The sequence below is a fragment of the Camelus bactrianus genome, chromosome X (genome assembly GCF_048773025.1).
Source record: "Camelus bactrianus isolate YW-2024 breed Bactrian camel chromosome X, ASM4877302v1, whole genome shotgun sequence".
NCBI lineage: Eukaryota > Metazoa > Chordata > Mammalia > Artiodactyla > Camelidae > Camelus > Camelus bactrianus.
In genome coordinates, this window is record NC_133575.1 from 54,145,113 (window position 1) to 54,166,478 (window position 21,366).

At 49.8% G+C, this 21,366-nt stretch overlaps 1 protein-coding gene across 14 annotated transcripts in view; it reads left to right on the forward strand.

The window, feature by feature from the left end:
• The first annotated feature begins 6 nt into the window (after window positions 1-6).
• Window positions 7-21,366, forward strand: part of LOC141576215 (uncharacterized) — an 88,227-nt gene continuing 66,867 nt past the window's right edge. For 10 of the 14 annotated variants that reach the window (XR_012504478.1, XR_012504479.1, XR_012504477.1 and 7 more), the window contains exons 1-11: window positions 7-268; window positions 4,846-4,976; window positions 5,142-5,224; window positions 8,453-8,539; window positions 8,887-9,040; window positions 10,098-10,221; window positions 11,944-12,061; window positions 12,886-12,939; window positions 15,256-15,373; window positions 20,389-20,531; window positions 21,062-21,204. Coding sequence is in view for 10 of the 14 variants with exons in the window: in XM_074358705.1 (XP_074214806.1) it covers window positions 12,019-12,061; window positions 12,886-12,939; window positions 15,256-15,373; window positions 20,389-20,531; window positions 21,062-21,204 (501 nt within the window). In the remaining 4 variants the exon portion in view is untranslated. Of the gene's footprint in view, window positions 269-4,845; window positions 4,977-5,141; window positions 5,225-8,452; window positions 8,540-8,886; window positions 9,041-10,097; window positions 10,222-11,943; window positions 12,062-12,885; window positions 12,940-15,255; window positions 15,374-20,272; window positions 21,205-21,366 lie in introns of all 14 variants that reach the window. The other 4 variants (XM_074358708.1, XM_074358712.1, XM_074358710.1 and 1 more) reach the window with 4 other exon arrangements.

Here is a 21,366-nt window from a genome sequence, read left to right on the forward strand (position 1 = left end):
GCGGGGCAGCGGGGCAGCGGGGCAGCGGGGCAGCGGGGCGGGGGCCCCCTCACCTGTCCGTGTGCGGGGCTCAGCCTGGGCTCCGCGGCCTCCGCTTGCACCGGACGTGGACCCAGGCTGCCGGTGGGCAAGACAGAGGACTGAGCCCAGGCACGCACCCCTGGCCAGTTAGGGCACCTGAAGTGCAGTTCCGCCAGGCCCGCTGCCGGCCTTGAATTCGCGCTGCTGGGCAGTTTCCAAGAAGATGGGATCTGTCCCAAGATGGGAGGTAGGGCAGGGGTGCCAGATGCCGGGTTGGGTGCGGCCTTAGAGGAGAGCCACGGTGAGAGGTTGCAGAGCAGCCCCTGTGTTGGCGGGGCTAGGAATTTGGGGTATGGGGTGGGGATGGTGTGTACCATGCTCTGTGGTCTCCCCAAGAACTCTCACCCCCAAGCAAGGGACCCTGCTCCCTCCACCCTTCACTGCATCCCCTGCCTTCCCCAGCACCACTGCCCCTGCCCCCAGAGTGTCCCAAGACCTCTCCCCACACCGGGCACTGTCCCTGTTACAAGTACTGAGCTCCTAGTGGTTCTAGCCCGAGGGTGGGGGCTGTATCTGACCAGTTAGGATGCCTGGAGCCTTTGTATGAAACCTCAGACCATAATGCAGGCGTGCACAGAGGCCCCTCAAACAGGATTCCCTGCATGGCCCTCCCCACCACGCACCCACAGTGCAGCTGCCACACCGGGCCAAGCCTGCCGGAGGACCTCTGGTCCCTCTCCTCCTGTCCCTGATCAAGAGTGCACCGCCCACACTGCTGGGTATTTAGGGGGCCTTAGAAGAGCAGCTGGTATTTTCATGGGCAAATATTTGCTCTTTTGGGAAGATTTGAGTGCAAAGGGATGTAGGGTATGCTTTTTCTGTTGCCCTGGAACTGGTGACTAGGATGCAAACTTAAGTCAAAGCAGTTTTTAGAGAGAGCCGCAAAATATCTAACCCAAAGATCACTGTTCCCCAACAAAGGCAACACCACCTGGCGGGTGGGGGCCTGGCCCCTCTTTCTGGAGGTTGGGGTTTCCACCCTCCAGCCTTGACAGAGCCCGAAACAGCTCCGAACACTCTCCAACAGGCTTTCCCAGCACAAACTGCCTTTATTTTGAATCTGGGTGAAGGAACCAGCTGAGAAATCTGGGTAAATCTTCCCGGGTGTAACCATGCCTTTTATGCTGAATGAAAGAGCGGCTCTCCACATGCTAACATCTTAGAACTGAATGTGTGTCAAAGCCTTCATGCATGTAGCGTGTTGGGAACAGCGTTTCATGGTGAGGGGAACTATATAACTTACATGTGTATGGGGAAGCCCTCACTCCAACAGGCTTTTCCTGCGCAAACTGCCTTTATTTCGAAATTGGCTCTTGCTGAGAAATCTTGGTAAGCATTCCTAGGTGTAACCATGCCCATTATGCTGGATGAAAGAGCGGCTCTACACTTGTTCACATCTCAGAAATGAATGTGTGTTGAAGCCGTCATTCATGTAGCGTGTTGGGAACACAGAGTTCCCTGGTGAGAAGAACTATGTAAATTACATGTCTATGATGAAGCACTCGCTCGAACTGGGTATTTCAGCGCATACTGCCTTTATTTTGAAACTGGCTTCTCAGAAGACCTGTGGTCTCCACTGCAGGTCTGTCTCCAAGCCCAGGGCCAGCATGGTGACTCTGCTCCCCCTGTCTATTCCGGGAGGTCTAGGTGTCCTCCATGGCCCTTCCACCATTGTTTCTTTTGGAAACACCCCACAGATGAAATGGGCCTGAGAACAGGAGAGCTGGATTCCAACAGCCACTGCCCAGTGTGTGGCTCCTGGGAGGGGCATCACCTCTCCGTGGGCTCTGACCTCCCCTCCCCTCTCCCCCACCCCCACCCCTGTCCTCCTGCATTTCCTGATTGATCCCTGGATAATGGTCCATACCAGGAATGACCTGGGAAAGATTTTATGAGTCTTTAAGGGAAAAAAAAAAGAAATCTTTAGACAAATTACTGAAAGTAACTTCCAGCTATCCCGGGAAACTCCTCTTCCAATGTTTACGGCTTGTTGACAGGGTGTCAAGTTGCCTAACCACTCACATCTGAGCAAGTGCTACCTCTCTCTCCAGCTCCCCGCAGCATCGACCTGTGGCAACTTGGCCACAAGAGGGCAAGAAAGCTCTTTCCCCTCGCCAGCACCAGCGTGGCTTTGGAGGCAGTGGAGGCTGAGAGAAAGGGCCCCGCCCCGAGGCTTGGGGGGCCTCCAGCCACAGCCAGAGGAGCGGGGGTTTTTAGAGTGGCACTACAGGGAAGCCAGGCAAGGCCGCCTGGCCCAAGTCTTCCCTGCCCAGAGAGCCCCATGAACTGCTTTGGGCCCCACTCCCCATTTGGGCCTCCTGCAAAAAGGTACCACGGGATCCACACCTGAGAAGGCAGAAGGATGGTCCTTTGGCCTGGGGTCCCAGCAGGTGTGTCCTGTGAGACCTGTGGCCACATATCTTCCTTGTCTCTCTAGGTCACTGAAGGGTCTGTGCTGGGCACCTTGGTGGTCAGGGACATGGGAACAACTCTAAACTCTGAAGAAGGACAGAGAGACTCTTCCTGGAAGCAAGGATTCTAGGGAGACGCCTTGCCCAGAACTGGGGGACTGTGTCCTGAGTAGACCGCTGGGAGGCAATGTGGGGCTGTGGGGTCCTCTTCAGAGAAGGGAGCAGGTGTGCTTTCCGGGGGTGGGCTCCTGCTTTGTCCAGTCATGTCCTTGTGTAAGACTCATTTACAAACACCTCCCAGTCCACCTAGGTGTGGCCCCAGGCATGGGGGAAGAGGAGGAGAGTAAAGGGTGCAGACTTAGGGCCCCCTGACCCACACAGGGAGCCAAGGGTCAGTGGGAACATCTTGGGAGTCTAGTGCAGGGGTGGAGGACGAGCACTAAGAACATGCCAAGTCATGCAATAAAGTGACCCGTGACCACGAGACACAGGTGGCCATACACCAAAGGAGGGAGATAGAAATTTAGACCCAGGCTCTGAGAACCTTGAGAGGGGCTGGAGGGTCCCAGGAGCCCTCAGGAACAGCTCTTCTAGGGGCACAGATATCCCAATACACACATTTCTCATGGATGCTTTTTGGGGTGCAGAGTGAGTTACCAGGATCCTGAACTTAGTATGGAATCCCACCGCCTTGTCCATCACGGTTCCTGGCAATAAATTGCTGTCATTTGTCCTGGACATGCACAGGGGAGCTGAATTCTGTGGGGGTCACTGCAGGACTAGAATTTTCTGGTGTGGGCTCTGTGACCACAGAAACCCAGGAGGATTTCTTAACGGGAGCACCTGGAGACCATGCCTGCAAGGACCACCCTCATGGGATGGCTAAGGAGCCCGTGGTACCCAGGTCACCAAGTGATGAAGTTGTGAGGTTGCCTGGGGTATCCTGGGGTCATGTAGAATTCTGTGGTCAGCACGTGTGCCCAGCACTGCGGGATGGTCTGCACAAAGAGGGGCCTGCCCTCCTGATGATGACTCCTATCACCTGCAGAGAAACTGCTCCCAGGGCTCCTGGAGGTCCATATTGAGAGTGTCCTGCCAGCCATGTGGGGTCACCTTCCCCTGAGGCAGAGGCAGACCTCTCCCCCTTGAGACCCAGGGGACACCTGGCTCAGGTCCCACCTGTGTGCCCTGGACACGCAGAGCCCCAGAGCTCTGGCACAGCCTGGGGTGTGGTCGTGTCGGGGCAGGAAAGGCCCAGGGAAGGGGCTCATTCAGGGGCAGAGGCCACTCTGCAGGGATGCTGGACCTGGCAGCGATGCACTGCTTCATAATTTCCCTTGGCTGGGTTTCCAAGCTGTGGGATAGAAGGGCCTCTCCTTCCTGCGTTGCTGTGGGGGGAACTAGATCCATCGTCAATGTCAGCCCTGAAAATGGAGGCTGCGCTACCTCCATTCCTGGAAAGAAAAATCAGGCCCCTCCAGTCCAGGTGACACAGAAAGTCATTCAGCAATGTTCGGGGTCCCCACTTTAGGCTTTGAATTAGAGCTGAGCGGCTCAGTAGGCCAGATCCCTGTCTGTCGCTCCAGGGGTAGTCTTTCTGCTAGGGGACAAGATCCTCACAAACACCTATGTCTTTGTGGGACACTCCTCTCTGACCAGCTGGGAGGCAGGGTGCAGTTTTGGGAAATCGTGTTTCCATGAGCAGAGGGCCACCAAGTGGTGGGGGCACAGGAGACTGTGAGAATGAGTCCCACAGCCTTTCTGGAATCAAAAAACTGGCAAATGTGAAAAAGTGCATAATTTGTTTTATTGAACAGGCTGCTTATGTACGTTTGGAGGGCCAGGTTCAAGGACTCTGCATCCCTCCAGGACAATAGCCTCAAGAGAAGAACAGACAGAGCTGGAGGAGATCTGGGGTTCCTCCCAGGAATGAGGCAGAACAGGGATTTCTGCAGATTTGCAAGGAGTCCCCGACCACTGAGCACGGGGTTACAACCCCACGTGACCCCTGTCGTGTTTGGCTTGGGCTCTGGGTCTGGCCTGATCATGTATTCTTCCAGCTGAGATCCAGAAACTCAGAGGGTGGACTTAGAGTGGCTGCGTTTGGAACCTAGTGAGGAGGTGGAGGGTCCTTTATATTGAGTCCCTTCAGCCTAATCACCGTAGCTGAAGCCCAACACCCCCCAGGCCCCCAGGGTGGCCGTGGATGGAGAGCAAGCCTGGCAGGCGACCTAGGGGTCCCACTGCTGTGTCCCTCCCTTGTCTTCATTCCCTTTCACCCCGGAAGGTGTGATTGTCTCGTGCCATGGTGGCCACCGCAGTGTCCCTCCCAGCAATCTCTCTTCTCCGTCAGGTGGGGTTCCCACCCCCGCTCAGCCTTCTCTCTGCATGGATGCTGAAGGACCAGGCCCACCTGAAGTTCTGAGCTTGAGCAGTAAGGTGGAAACAAAGAAACCAATGGAATCAAAGAAGCAAGTGATTGTGGTAAAGCTCCCCACCACAGAGAAGCTGCCTTAAGTGGAAAGGAGGGTGTGGGCATGCCCATTTGTTTCCTGTCTCCCAGTGCTCTTAGCTTTCTTATTGCAGACCTGCATGGTTACAACAAAATGATCTGCAAAACTGAAAATATTTACTCTCTCGCTTTTACAGAAAAGGATAGCCAGCGTCTGGTCCCGGTACCAGGCAAGTGATTGGAGTTTCTTTCCAGTTTGGAAACATCTGGACAGGCCCAGGTTTGCAAAAATCTTTAAGAGTAGCTACGGAGTTTTGCTTCTAAAATTTTTTACGGCTGTATATACTTCTGAGATGCGGTTGTGCTGTGTAATTCTGAGCCGGGATTTTCTCAAACTTTCTCACTTCTTATACCAGGCATTCCTAAATTCCAAGGGGAACTGCATATTAAGGAAGCCATGGAATTTAGGAAAAGGATACAGATCTCATTTCCTTTTAAGCATCGATGTACCTCCATCATGGCAGTATTGGTTATGTGTTATTGATAGGGGAACTAAATAGTAACCAGATTAATAGAAAATAGGGGATTTTAGGTACACAGGTTCATCTTTTCAACACTTTTTGTAATGTTTGCAGTTTAAGATGACCATTCCTGAGAAACAGGCAGCCTCTTAGAATGAAATAGCATTTCCTCTGAACCATACTTAATTTTTATTTCATAGACAGCAGGAAGGGTAGTCACACATCACACGTTTGGGGACGTCAAAGAGAAAATGTAACTTTCTGGGAGCGCTCTCCCCCGTCTCCCCCTGCTCTTTTCACTGTCTCATTCTCCCTGAAGGCTCTTTCTTATCTTTTGCTCATGGCTCCAGTAACTCTTCCTCCTCGATCCTCAGCTGGTAAAGTTACTTTTCTACTTTGAACAAGCAAACAAGCCAACAGAAGAGAAATTTCACAAGCAACTCCCAGCACATCTGCTCGCCTTCTGATGTCTGTGACCTCACTCTCGGTGCCCCACCTCTTATTACAAGTGACATCGAAAGCCAGATCCTCCAAAAGTCCCTGGGACCCCAGCCCTCCCATCTTCTCTGGGTTGTCACTCCCAAAACCATCCTCTCTTTCACTATCTCATCTATTTTGTTCTCCTGCTAGTTGGCTCCTATCAGTATATAAACGTCCATCCTCTTAAAAGAAACCAACAGCACTCCTTGACCCTAATTCACCCCCACCAATTGCCACCCTGTGTCTTTGCAGCAAATCTTTAAGGAGTTGTTTAAACTCACTGTCTGCATCTTCTCTTGAGCCATCCCCTTTTACACCCACTCTGGCTTTTCCCCTGATCCCTCGCTCTATGGAAACTGCCCTGTCAAGGCCATCAGTGACCCCACGTTGTGAAATATAGTGGTCAATTTTCAGTCCTCATCATTCGTGGCCCCTCGGCAGCATTTGACCCAGCTCTTCCATCCCTCCTCCCCCGTGTTCCTGCTTCAACCTCCAGCCCATCGCTCTGTCTGCTTTCTGCTTTTGGTCTACTGGCTGGTCCTTTACCAATGTCTCCTCTTTTTTCCAAACATATACTGTGGGTGGGCCCCAGGGTTGGTTCCTGGGCCTCTCCTCTCTCTCTCTGCTATTCCTTTGGTGGAAGCAACCCAGCCGTGGAAATTGGCATGCCATTAATTTCTCGATTTCTCCAAAACTCCCTGACTTGCCCTTTCCATCTGGACCTTTATCCCTGAGACTCACATTCTTTTTCTTCCATTCAGCTTGCTTTCACATTCATACATATGTTCTACTATGTAATTACTTTTCTAAATTTTGAATCAGTACATATATGTCATGTAAAATGCTCAAATCTGTATTATTTCCACTGAGATGCTTATTCTACCTTAGAATATTTCTGCATTTCTTTATTTATGTGAATAAAGCGAATAGTAATTCTACAAGCCTCATAGATAAACAGTGTGTTTGTTTGGGGCTATTACATAACATGAAATAATGATACATCAACATAGTCCTTTTTCATTTATTTTTATGTAACACCGAGATGAGGTTTTTGCACTGAAGACTAGTTTTATTGAAATGTTACCTACATTATTGACAGTCAGTTTATGTGAAAGCCCTCATTTCTCCCCTTTTCTGATATATTATCCATTTGGCTATATATAACGTATACCTTGGCATGAAATAAAATTCCCAAATCATTCACATAATACAATTAATACATTTAAATTATATTCATTAAATGTTAAAAAGAATAAGAAAACAGACTCCTCTACCTATTAGGCATTTCTGTGACAATATGTAATACACCCCTTAACCATGACATTGAAGAACTGAGCTGATTCCAGCCCCTTTCCACCTGCTCAGCCCCACCTTGTCCCATACCCAGTGGATGGAGAGGACATCCCTCCCATTGTCCAGGTCCAGATGTTGGAACCGTGTCCTTTCTCTCTCTCTCTCTTACACACACAGACAGCAAATCCAGCTTGTTAGAAAATTCTGGATACTCTGTCTTCATTAACCACCTGCTCCCTGCTCCCCGCACTCCTAAAAGCCACCTTCAGCCCTTCCTGGACACCAATAGCCTCCTGTTTCCATCTTTGCTTTCCTACAATCGCTCATCCACACAGAGTCAGAGGGAGCCTATAAAAGCATATATTGAGGGGGTGGGTGTAGCTCAGTGGTAGGGCGCATGCTTAGCATGCATGAGATCCTGGGTTCATTCCCCAGCATCTTCATTAAAATAAATAAATTACCTCCCCCCAAAAAAACACAAACACAAAAGCATAAGTTGGACTACATCACGCCTCCCCTCAAAACTCACTAAACGGGTCAACATTTCATTAGGAGCCAAAGCCGTCACAAAGGCCTCAGGACACGGCGTGCTCTGCCTCTCCACCCACACTCTCCCCCTCATTCTGGGGGCCTCTGCCGGCTCTTCCTTCTTCCTCCGGATTTATTCTGCTTCAAGTTCATTACTCCGTGAGATCTGCCAGGATTGCCTTATTCTCTCCTGCCTGCCTCCCACCCCACCGCCATCACCCGAGTTTGCTCATATCACTCTTTTTTTAAAAAAATTTTTCCAAGCTCTTGCTACCCCTAACATGCTGCCTGTTTCCTCTTCTAAAACCCTGAGCCCCCAGTGATTTGGAGTAATGTCTATTTTGTTGACTGATAAAGCCCGAGAGCCTTGGGAACGAGTGTAGTTAGAAGATTCCCGTACGTAGTGGGAGCTTATGCACATTTGCTGAATGAATGTAGAGGCCCTGGTCCATTCCGATGGAGCACTTCTGTGTCCTGCTCAAAGAATAACTCTCCTTTCCACCTGACAGGGGGTGACAACTTCCTTGGTGATCAAAGGCAAGATCTTTTTGCTTTATGCTGTTAACCTTAGGCGGGGAGACTGGGGGATCTTCATATATATTTTTAAATTTGGTTCACTCTGCAGTTTGTCCTTGGTCTCTGTATAATTTTGTGAAACTCGTTATGAGTAATCATTCTTCCATCAGATTGAACAGGGTCCAGGGTGAAGGACCAAGCCTGTCCCATCGGCCATCCTGTGTGTCATGTCCTGGGACCCACTGGATGCTCAGCACGTAAGTGAACCGACAGGAGTGAGTGAAGAGATGGGAGCATCTCCTTATTGTGGTGGAGGCTCTCTGTCCGATGCCTTGAGATTTGGGGAAGGGTTTCCAAGTGCGGAGGGGAGAGGTCAGGTCCTCTGTGCTCTTCTGGAGTGCCCTGGCCTTACCCATTCCCCCAGCCCCCTCTGGGCAGCCAAGCCGAGGAGCTGGGCCACCGGGGGTTGTGCTGATCAATAATCCACCTTCACCCCAAGTCCGGGGGGTAGGTACACCTGATTGTAGACTCTGGAGTCAGGTCCTTGGAGGAATTCCTCACTGAACTATGTTTTGGACTTTTTATTTTTCTCTATAACCTCCAGCTGAAGAAGAAGATTGTCTTAGACACATGAAAGGTGAGGACGCCTACGGTCCCCTCGGAACCCAGTTGGGGCTGGGAGTCTGCTGTTTGTACAGCCGGTGGGCTCGTGTTGCTTTGGGCATCCCTGTGCCTGAATTCCTGCAGTACACTCGGTGGTAAGGACGGGGGTGCCTGGCAGGGAGGGAAGCGGGTCGGGAGACTGCACAGCTGGGGAGATGTTAACCTGGGGTGAGCGGGAGCCTGCTGATGCATGGCATGTCGGTGCAGGGAACTCTCCACACTCAGAGGGGTTCCCACTCCCGCAGGGGCCCTTTGATCAGGGTGCTGGGCTCTCAGGGGACCGAGGGGTCCCAGTGAGGATTATGGTGCCTTCAGGCAATGGGAAGTGAGGGGTCCAGTGGCACTTAAATTAACTGTGCACCCAAACCCAGCCCCCACCTCTTTCAGCCTGTTTCCTAATCTGCTAAACTGGAATGCTATTAACCATCCTGCGGGGTCGTTGATGGGCTGGGACAGACTAGACTGTCAGGAGCTGGAATTCCTTTGTCCCCTGACTGTTTTCCTTCTTTCTGACTATTTGCTCTCACAAGCTCAGTCTCTCTGTCTCTCTCTCTTTCACTTCTAACTTTCTCTCATGCTCTGGTTTCATTTGAATTCCAACCACCGCCCCTCCCCCTCACCAAACCCCAGATGAGTGAACTTGATTTCTGTGTGTCAGTTCCAAATTCCCAGGAAAGATGCTCTGTCTCCCTCTGGATCTGTTGTCCAACCCATCAGTTGTGGCCAGAGGAGCGAGTCCCTCTGGGACCAGCGGAGGGTCTCTGCCGAACCCCCCAGCCACCACTGTGGGAGCCCATAGTTCACCGAGGAGGAGGTGCTGTCTGTGACCTTGTGTCAGTTAGTATGAATTTATGTCTCCTCTTGCCCCACCTTCATCCTCCTAAACAAAGATGAAAATTAAACACTCCCGGGATTTGTGTCATGGAACACTCAGGGTTGCGGCTAAGGGGGCTGGAATCTCTGCTGCATTTAAGGGGCTACAGTGAATCCCCAATGAGAGCCTGCAAAGTGAACACCACCAGCCTTACCCGGCACTTAGGGCGCTGAGTCTGCGTGATGTTGAGCTAGGCTTCTGACCACAGCTCAGGGGTCCGGTCTGACCAGTTAGCCTTTGAAACCAACCAGCTTTGGATTTCTCAATCCCTCCCTGAGGTTTTACCTGAACCACCAGCTTCTGTATCTCTGAAGACAGATGATGAGGACCCTTCACGTAAGCCGTTCGCACAGCCCTGTGCAGGCCTTTGTGCTGCACGGTCTGCCCGGCGAGCTGACCGAGGTTGGTATTTTACTGATGTTAGAAAGAGTCTGGTTTCCCGATGCACTGTTTCACTGAATAAGCAACAGAAGCCACTTCTCGCTGATAAAAGCAAAACAGGGACTTAATGAAAAGATACTGGGAGGGTGTGTGGAGTGGCCAGGACCGGAGCCAACCCAGGAGCTGTAGGAGGTGTTAGGGAGCCCCAGGCACCAGGCCGGGCGGGGTGCTACCGGGCCCCCTGCCACCCCAGAAGGGACCCCCCTCCACCCGACCCTCCACCTCACTCACTGCAGTTTCATGTCCCGGCAGGGCCAGGTCACATTGAAGCCACCAGCACACACCTCAGTGGGGGAGTTGGCCCCGTCTCAGCTGAGGGCGTGCCTGGTGTGGGGAGATGCCCAGTTAGAGGAAGGCGGTTCTCCTACTGTTCCGAGTTAAGGTGCAAGTCAGTGCCCATCACTTAGGAGAGCCAGGCTGGTCGGACATCATTGTGGTGACTAGGCCGTCTGAGTTCACTTATTATTTTCTATGTTTGAAGGCCCTGGAGGGAGAAAAAGTGAAGGTTCTAGTACTTATTTTGTGTTTCCCACGTACCAGGTGCGGTAAGCAAGCCACTTCAGACAAAGCCCAGAGCAACCACGTTAATAGGCCACAGAGCAATTCGTGCAGTCAGGCTTCTGTGGTCCCGAAACCCGTGTCCCATTCGGCTCCGTAGTTACCAGTGGAAACTGGGGGGATTTATGGGACTGTGTGCTCCCGCAGGGGCTGGGATGTGTGTGTTTAAATCCACATCTTCAGAAACTCGGCTAGAACCACAGGCACTGATTGCACGGAGGCAGAGGAGGGGAGGCTTCCAGCCTCTGGTCCAGCTCGTGTGGAGCTCAGAAGTTGCTCCTTCTGTCCTGAAAACAACACCAGAGCTGAGGGAGCCGCAAACCCACTGCTCTTCTTAGATCCCAGAAAACTGAGGGGAAAAGCTGCTCCCAACCCAGAGAGGCAGCTGGGCGTGCTTGGAGAGTCACAGCTCCCAGGGCAGAACCCGCCTTTGTAAGAATCCAGGGGGCAGGCAGATTTAACAGGTCCCTGAGGCCAGCAGGAGGCTCAGCGTAGGGAAGTCTGAGTGTGACAACTCCAGGGGGCCAGTCAGAGGGGCCCCATGCTCTTTTTCATGCATTTTACCTCCAGGCCCGTGCCCTGTTCTCAGAATGAAGGTCAGAGAAAAACCCCTCATGCTTCCTGCCTGGAAAGGAGAAAATAACTCTATTGAAATACACCCAGAACATTCTGTTTCATTGGGGGAAGTTGTTTATTGTTTGTTTGTTTTTTTAATGAGAAATTATTTTACCAGAGCCTAACCAACCTGGGGGAAGGGAAATCCCTTCTGTGTCACTCAAATTGGGCTGGGGGAAAGAGACACACTAGTGGAGGTCACAGCTCAGGGCACAGGCTCAATGAGAACTAATCGCAGGACTACAGATGCTCCCCTCTGTCCCACCACCCCATCGCCTCTCCTCCATGTCAGTAGGGCCCCTGTGTAATAACAGGAATAAAACTAAAAGAAGTAAATGCCTCAGGAGTGTCTAGGGAAAACCCAAAGACAGCGGGGAGATGAAAACAAGGACACACAGGCGGCTTTAGCCTCTCACACCAATAGCTGTTGCAAACTACACACAGCCCAGCCCAAGTAGATAAACAGAAAATCTCACAGAAGAAACTATTTATTTTGGTTCTCTTAACCAGGGCATCCCACGTTGCATCCTCGCCTAGAATATAGCGGAAGCAAGTCCATCTCAGAAGAGACATAACTGAAGAGGGATGGCTTTCCAGACTCTGAAGGGCAGAGAGAGCACCAGCCTGGGTGAGAGCACCGTGAGGGGTGGGGTCGGGGGTGGGCTGCCTTCTTCCCCAAATAAGGAAACTTCCTGAGGCCAGCACAGTGGGAGGGAGGGCCATGGGGTGGGAGCAGCCAGACTTCTTCCTGAGAACTGATGGGATGCCTCCAAGGGGCCATTCAGGTGCCCAAACTGGGCCCTGAGGGTGGGAGCCAGTTTGTCTGCCTCAGAGCCCAGGACTGAGGTTGGCGCAGAGCAGGCCCGTCTTACTTGGCTGGATCCATTTCTCTTCTCCGAAGTCCTGTGTAAAACATGAAGCGTGGACGGCCTGGTGAGCACAGCTCTGCCCTCAAGAGCGGTTTCAACTCCTCTCTTCCCAGAGAACAGCATCTCTGAGCCCGTCCTGGGAGACGTCACAGAGATCACCCTAGTGGCCCAGCCTAGTGGCAGGGAACATATACTTTCTGGCAGGCAACCCCAGAGGTCCACTGATGCATCATGTACTGGCAAGGATATGAGTCCCTGCACGCTGGTGCAATGACAGAGGCTCTGCCACAAGCCCAAGAGGTGGTGTGTGGGACATGCAGGGGTGCAGGGGTGTAGGTGGTGGAAGGTGAAAGTTGTGCCAGGGTGCACGGGCTGTGGAGGGTGCAGGCAGTTGAGGGGCGCAGGGAGTGCAGGGGTGTAGGGGTGCAGGGAGGTGCTCAGGCTCGTGGCCAGAATCAGAAGGCTGGTGCACATCCTCGAAGTCAGCCTGACCCCTGGAGGCGGGTGTGGTGTGTTTAGGGTGGCGGCGGCGGCGGGAGGGCGCTGCCCAGGCAAGCCGGTTGTTTCCTTCTCTTCCCCGCAGCCTGGTCTGGAGGCGGCCTTGGCAGCAGGAGATTCCCCGGAAGTCGGACTCCAGGTGAGCTTGCTCCTGGGAGGCGGGGCGGTTGGGTCAGGGGGCGGCGGCAGCGGCAGCGGCAGCGGAGTAGCACTGCCCCTGGCAAGATGGTGGATTAGCTCCCGTCTCCCCGAGGCCGGGCCTGGGAGCGGCCTCAGCTGTCCCAGGTCGCCTGACACACCTGTCCCACTCAGCTTGCTGAGGAGGGGAGCGGGGCAGTGCAATTGGGGTGCGGAGGCAACGTGGGTAGCGGGCCCGCCGCCCGGGAGTCGGCAGTTTGCTCCGCTCCACACCGCGGCGTGGCCTGGGGGCGGCCTCTGCTGCCCAAGAAGCCGGACGCCCGTCTTCAGGTGAGCTTGCTGCTGGGGGGCGGGCGCGGTGAGTCAGGGTGCCGGTAAGGTGGCGCAAATAGTTTCTCTCTATGGCTTGTCTTTTTATTCGCTTAGCAGTGTTTTGAAGAGCTTTGAAGAGTCTTCATTTTGATAAAGTTCACTAAATCAGTTACTTTTTAAAACAGATTATACATTTGGTGTCATAGCAAAGAAATGTTTGCCAAACCCAAGGTCATATTGCTTAAGCCTATGCTTTTCCTCCTAGCTGTTTTCATAGTTTTGGATTTCCTATTAAGATCTATGATCCATTTTGAATTAATTTTTCTGTATTTTGTGAGGTATGGGTCAAATTTCATTTTTCTCTTTTTGCATATGGATATGTAATTGTTCCAGCACGACTTGTTGAAAAGATCCTTTCTCCACTGCATCCTTACTGAGATTCAATTGCCCATCTAAGTGTTGGTTTAGTTCAGAACATTCTATTCTGTTCCATTATTCTATTTTCCTGTTTTACAACAATACCATACTATGTGATTACTGTAACTTTATTTTAAAAAGTCTGAAAATCAGATAGTGTAAGTCTTCAAAATTTTTCTTGTTCAAAGTTGTTTCGGATATTTGCGATTTTTTACATTTTTATATGAATTTTAAAATTAGTTTTTAAATTCCTTACGTCCTGTTCTGCCAAACTTCAACCCATGTCTTTGGCCATCTTCAAAGCTGCATTTTCTGAAGAAGTTTCTCTAGATCCCAGGTGAAAGGAATTTTTCTTCTTCTGTGCTCCATACACACTTCATAATATTTGATTGCATTTATTCATATTTAGCTGTATTTATTGGTCTGATCTTTCCTGCCATATAGTAAACCTCTCAAGATTAGAAATCTTGACTTGGTTCCCTCTGTCTGCTGAGAAAACTAGTTCTGTGCTTTGCAGGAGTGAGCCCTGCAGTAAGAGGTATCTGCAGCACACATCTAGCTCATCGCTTGCATCTTGTCAAGGAATCCTGCAGATTTAGAATTGTTTATTGTTTGTTATCTCCAAGACAGCTCAGTGTTTATTATTTCTATTGCTACTGCTGCATTTTCAAAGAGCAATGGGCTAATTATTTTCCAAATATCAAAACATGCTACAAATGACTTGTGATGCTAGTTATGTACTGCTGTGTCTTAACAACCTGCTCAGAGTTCACAGGCTCCTTCACTCACGAAACTTTTGGTAGGATGTCTTTGGCTACTTGAGCAGCACTATCTGAACTGACTCCTCCTGTATTTCCAGTGTCCCCTCGATCCCTCCTCCAGCCCTCCCTGGGGGACCAGTAGTTCTGCCCTCAAAAAGCCTGTTGTTTCTCAGGAAGAGTTTCCTGTGAAATATAATCATGTCCCTCTTGTGGGGACATTCAGTCCAGAGATTTGGTGGCAGGGGAAAATATTTAGTCTGCTTTTGGTAGAGCCTAAACTGTTCCATAATTATTAGAAGCAAATCCAATGAGGAAACTGTGTTGGCATCTAACAAATCAGCATAAATGTCTGATGAGGAAGATCAGCTTCCCCGTCCCACCCAGGCGTCATGTTGATGTGACACCTTGGCTAACGTGTTCTCCTGTGTGCAATGTAAGTCTGAAGACATTTTGAATGGCTTTTTGTTTTTCTTCCTTAGTCTTTCCACATTCAGTGTGTCTGGTGAAATTATATGAATCCTACTTATTTGCAGCCCAGCACTAACCTTTTTTTTTTTTTTTTTTTTTTTTAAGAATCACATGTATAAAAGGCTAGTGGACAATTTGTTAGAAGATAGAAGTCCTCTTAGATTTTGGTCCTAAATTCAAATCTTGGTTAGTGGTGAATGAAAATTCCCCTTAAAATTTAAAATACAGTGATACAAAGTTTTAAAAATAGTTAAATTTTAGTCGATTTCATTAAACACTATAACAGTTATTTACCTTTAACCTGTTTCTGGGGCAATTTTGCAATGTTTCCCTCTCTTCATTGATTCTCTCTTTATCAGAATCCTTGAGAGGCCCCTGTCATCACTGTCAGTATCATCATCATCATCATCATCATCATGGAACGGATTCCTCTGGAAGATTCCAGGAAAATAAAGAGATGGATGGGGAGACACGTAGGTGAGTGTGTGCGTATACACTGAGAACAATTATTAGACGTTAGATGCACAATATCCATTCCATTTAGAGAAGAATGTGGTCATGAAATCCTGATGTGCTGAACGAAGGAAGCGGTGGGAACAGGATGGTCAATGGAAAGGAGGAGGAAGTGAGCAAAGCTGGGAGCATAGATCCTCTGTTAGGAGACCAGCATGTTGGTGTGAATGAAGAGACTGTGGTGGCAAAACAATGTGTCCCCCACCCCCACAGGGAAGCCACCTGTGACATGTTACTGTAGACAGTAAAAGGGATGACAGGCATTTTAGGACAAAAATCTTAAAAAATCTTAGAGGATTTTCCTTCAAAGTTGGCTATTAGCCTTTTAAACCCATAATACGTTGTTAAAGATTAGTGCCAAGTTACAAATAAACAGGATTTGTATAATCTCACCAGACGTACTGAATGTGGAAAGACTAAGTATCTTGAACATTTAATTGCTCACGAGAGGAAATGTTACCCAAGGTGAGTGTCACAGACACATACATAATGCCTGAGTGGGGTGGGACAAGGGGATCCTGAGATGAGGTGATAGGGAGAGTAGCCTGGATTTTCCAGGTGGGCCCAGTGTAATCACAGGGGTCTTTACAATCATAGGACATTTCCCATCTGAGTTTAGGATCAGAGGGAGGTGCAGCCATGGAGCGATGTTCAGAAAGGCTGCTGGCTATGAAGGTGAAGGAAGTCGTGGGGCATAAGCTAAGGAAGATGAGTGACCTCTGGAAACTGGAAAAAAAAACAAACAAGGAAACATTTTCTTCTAGACCCTCTAGAAGGAAGGCACCCTGCTGTTACCTTGAATTTAGCCCAATGAGAACTGTGTTGGATCTCTGACCTCCACAGCCATAAGGTGATAAATCTGTGCTGGTTTAAGCTATTAAGCTTATGGAAATTTGTTACAGTGGTAATAGAAAAATAACATAGTGGGCGGTAGTGTAAGGGATTAAAGGTCTAGGATGGGGTGTGGAGAGGATTCTGACATTTACACCTAAAAAACAACCCGGTGATGTGGGAAGGTGTTTTAAGGAAGACCTACCTGGCAGGGCTGTTAAGCAGACTGTTTGGAGTGAGGAGAGCATTGCAGTAGAGGAATCAATTAAATCTCTACCAGAAAAATAAGGAATAAAATCTAACAGGGCTTCAGTGTTAGTGGATGTAGGAATGGAAATGGGCAGAGAGATATAAACATTACTTTGAAATTAGCTACAGGTTTGATGACTGCATGTTGGGGAGAGTTAGCCGATGTGTGGACTGAATGTTTGCATCCCCTCAAAATCCATAACTCGAAACCCCATCTCCCAGGGTGATGGTATTGGGAGGCGGGGCCCTTGGGAGGTGATTAGTAGGATAAAATGAGGTCAAGAGAGTAGAGCCCTCATGAATGGGATTAGGGCACTTATAAGGGGCCCCAGAGTGCTTGCTTCTGTCTGCTCTCCACCCCATGAAGATAGTGGGAAGACAGCCATCTTCAAGCCATGAAGGCAATCCTCTCCCAGATACCTTGATCTTGAATATCTCAGCCTCCAAAACTTGAGGAATATGCTGGTTGTTTAAGCCACCTGACCCATGGTAATTTTTTACAGCATCCCAGACTGACTAAGACAGTGGAGAATGCCTCCGGGTTTGAAACTGATTGCCTGGAGAATGCTGAAACCCAGGGAAGTGGGCAACACAGACGTTAAATCACTTAATCCTGCCAGCACAGTAGGAGATAGAGTCTACATATTCCTCACTATTAAAAGGTCAGAAAAAAGAGGCAGAAATAAATGAAATAACAACAACAACAACAACAACAACAACAATAATAATAAAAATTTCTCCAAGATTCACACAGAACCCTCCAGAGGCAGAGTGAGAATTTATACTCAGGCAGGCTGGCCCCGGAGACCCTGCTCATAATTACTAAATCAAATGGCCTGGCTTATGTGGGTCTTTTTTTTCAACTGTGATATGACGGTACTGTGTCCAGTAACTTATAACTTCAAAATACCTCACTATAAGGGACTCATTAGTCACGGGCGTTACAAACCACAGAAAGCTAGACATACAGAAATAACCTGTTAGGGCAAGAAAACCACTAATGTTTCTAAACATCATACGTGGGGAGCCTTTGCTGTAAAATGTTTATTTATAATTCTGCCTGGCTACAGAATAATTTCATAATTTTTCATGTGGCTGGTGGCTCACAGGTTGCACAGCACGGGTCTAGAGAACTTAAATCACTTGCCGAGCCTCACCCAGGAAGCTCATGGTGGAATCAGATATACAATCTGGGACTTTTACTTCTTATCCAGCAAGTCCTTCATGGAGGCTTAGAAGCTTCTCCTTTGGTGCCCAGCTGTCTATCCATGCTTGTGACATTTTGTCAGGTGTCCCAGCCTGCTCCTGGACATCAGCCAGTACACACTTCTGGTCTTTTCTGACCATGTAATATCTCTTAGCAATTTTGGTGACATCAGTTCTTATCTGGAAGGGTAGTGGCTAGAGATGTAAATGTGTCCACAAGAGCAGACTGACAGATTTTTCATAAACATAGCAGGAGTGGTCAAGAAAAGAAAAAGTCAGGAAGAAAGACCAGCAGCAGCAAGTCATTTAATATACCAAATGAATACTTTCAATGTTTGGTTGTGTTACTGAGTCCAAACTCATTCTGCTCACTGCAGGACAGGCCAATAAATTGGAAGACCACGTTTTGAGGCAAGAAAGAGCGTCTTTAATTGGAGAGCCAGCTGACTGAGGAGATGGCAGAGAAATTGTCCTGGAGAAGCATCTTCCCCTAGTCACATTTCAGGCTCCTTTTATATTAAAAAGGGGAAGGGGGTGTGCTTGGTTGTTGCAAACATCTTGGTGTAGGAATCCTTTGTTGTTAGAATCCTTTGTTGTTGCAGCTGTCCACCTGGGTCAGATCCCTGTAAACCTCCAACAAAACAAAAGTTATTTTCTGTTCTGCAACATGTTATCTTTATAAGAATGGAAAAGTGTTAATATCCTTAAAGGTCAAAGCCTTGAGAATAGTTTCTCCCGTATATTTCAGGCTCTAGGCAACATTGTTTTATAAAAGGTGCAGAACCAACAAGACTAAGCCTCGGAAACAGAGCACAGGATTAAAGTCAAAGAAAAAGATGTAATATGGAGTCAGATTTGTTCTTTCCTATTACAATAGTGCCATGGAGAAACCACTTTGGGCAGCTTTTTGTGGGGCCCTGGAGGCTTTCTCTCTCAGCCTCTAGGCATCTCTGTTGAAAACCCTTCCTAGCTGTCTGGCCTGCTGGAAACCCATTCCACCTGGTTTGCCCTGAAGATGTGTTCTGTTTATAACTCATTTATACTCCTTGCAAAACAACTCAATAAAAACTCAATTGGTTTTCCACCAGCTCCCCTGGGCAGGGGTCAGGGATAGCATGATATTATTTTATAAAAACTATACATAATAAATGAAGTCATAAAACAACACTGGGCACATAGGAGAGAGTTAATAAATGCTTCCTGGCTTAAAGCAAAAGTGACGGCTCAGTTTTCCATGGCTGCTGTACTTGCTGAGCTAGTTACTCCTTCCCTCCATTACACTTTTTTTTAACTGAAAAAGAAACCCATGCATATGGTAAAAAAAAAAATTCAAACAGCACAAAAATACACAAGGGGAAGGTTTCCCTCATCCTTTGTTCTCTCAGCCCTCCCTGGAGATGTCACTGTTTACAATATTTTGTGAGCTTTTCCAAATATTTTATGCACATTTCAACCTATGTATGTAAATTCCTTTAAAGTTTTACTTATTTTTAACCTAAAATGATTTAAATCCTCAAGTGGCTTCTGCCTCGATAATAGCAAAGAACAAATCAGACTCTGTTTTAGATCTGTTCCTTTGACTTTAACCCTGTGCTCTGTTTCCGAGGCTTAGTCTTGCTGATTCTGCACCTTCTGTAAAACAATGTTGCCTAGAGCCTGAAATAGATAGGAGAGCCTATTCTGAAGGCTCTGACCTTTAAGGATATTAACATTTTTCCATTCATATAAAGATAACAAGTTGCAGAATAGAAAATAACATTTGTTTTGTTGGAGGTTTACAGGCATCTGACCCAGGTGGACAGCTGCAACAACAAAGAATTCTAAAAACAAAAAAAATTCCTATACCAAGAAGTTTGCAACAACCAAGCAAGTAGGAAAGGAGCCTGAATTCTGACTTGGGGAGATGGTTTTCCAGGACATTAGTTTGCCATCTAGGTCTACAGAAACTAGCTATTCCATGCCCCAACAGCTGGTCTCCTGATTTATTGGCCTGTCCTGCATTGAGGAGAATGAGTTTGGACTCGAGAACACTCCTATCTACATAGCAAGCTGGGCACTGGAACTGAGGACAGCTCTCCCACACCCAGGGACCTACTGTGAGCCCTTCATTGTTCCACTAGGGTGGAAAGTGGCTTACCCAGGAGAGATGGGGACTATGCACGGACACTCGGGCTGTCTGCTCTGTCTGGGTCTCTGAACTTGTACCTCCCGCTCCCTGCCAGCCCAACACCTGGGACAGTGCAGCTAAGGCAAAGATCATGCCTGCCTCAGTTTCCCAGCCTGTAAAAGGGGAATTTATACTCTTCTGAAGGTAGTTCTAAGCGACAACGCCTGTGGGTGTTTGGTTCCGGGAGCAACAGGAAGCCCAGCTCCTCTTGGGGGCAACAGGTGTGATCCCTGTTGGGGTTCTGCAGGGCCTTGGCTGGAGGGCTTGACCAGGGAGGTGAAATTTGAGCTTCTGGCCTTGAGGGGCTAGAGAAGGGCATGGAGGCAGGACTGGTGCCTCCTTCGGGGTGCCCTTGAAGGTAAAGCTTTTACTCTTCATTTCTGCTACTACCCTCCCCCTTCTCCCTCTAGAGCTCTCACTTCTCCTTGCTCCTCCTCCATCCATCTCTCTCCCTCCACTTTTCGCTTCTGCTCCTACTTCTCCCATCTTCTCCCCCTCCCATCTTCTCCCTCCCTCGATTCCCCAGTGTATCTCACAGAACCCAGAGCCCAGAGCGGATCGCTGGCCCTCCCGCGCATGCCCACGTTTGGATGCCAGCTGGACCGCGGGCCCGAAACTCCAGCTCCGAGCCAGGGATCAGTCCCAGTGGCTGCTCGGCTCTGTCGCCCGGTAGGCCTTTGGCTCCTGCCCCGGGTCGGGGCCTCCGGCTGTGTAAGTGGAAGGTTGGGGGCTCTGGGGAAGGGGGTCCGCGTGTCACAGCCTGCGAGGGCTCGAGTCAGCGAGTGTCCAGCTGAGGGGCTCGCGCCAGCCCCCTCTGCCTGCGCCACCTGCACCGGCGCCCAGGCCACACCTGTCCAGGGCCGGGCACGCACCTGCCGGGGACATGGCCACCCCGGTCCATACCGCGGCCCGCACCTGCCACCTCTCGCCCCAGCCGGGCTCCCCTCAGTCTGCGGCCGGCGCCCCCTTCCGTTCTCCCGCCGCGAGTCCCCTCCTCCCGGGCTTCCTCTCCTCGGCCGCAGACCCCGCCCCGCCCCTGGGCGGCCTGCGTCCCGGGCCGGCAGGATCTGCGGAGCCGGGCGGGGGCGGGGACAGTGGCTGCGACTGGCCTCCGAGCGGGGCTGCAGCACGCGCCCCCCGCCACTTTCCCTGCCCCGCCACCCCTAGACTGCACTCCTCTCCCTTTCCCTGTCCCCGAGGTCCAGCTCAGTGGCGTGGACGCTGTTCCCTGGGGCTGAGATCCTCTGGCTGTAAAGCCCAGCTTTTCCTGGCAGAGACTTGGGAAAAGAGAGCGCCAACGCTGAGCATGCTTCTTTCTCCTCCCTCAGTGTTTCTGCCCCAGGTAAATACCCTTAATACTTTTTCTGGTGTTAGGATGGTGGTGTTTGTTGATGTCACGTGTTTTTGTAGTGAGCGTGATCACAGTGTTGAAAGCAGGGCTTGGTTCACTTAAAAATGAGCTGAGGAGTAGGGGAAGGGATATACTTAATATGTTTGAGTTGTT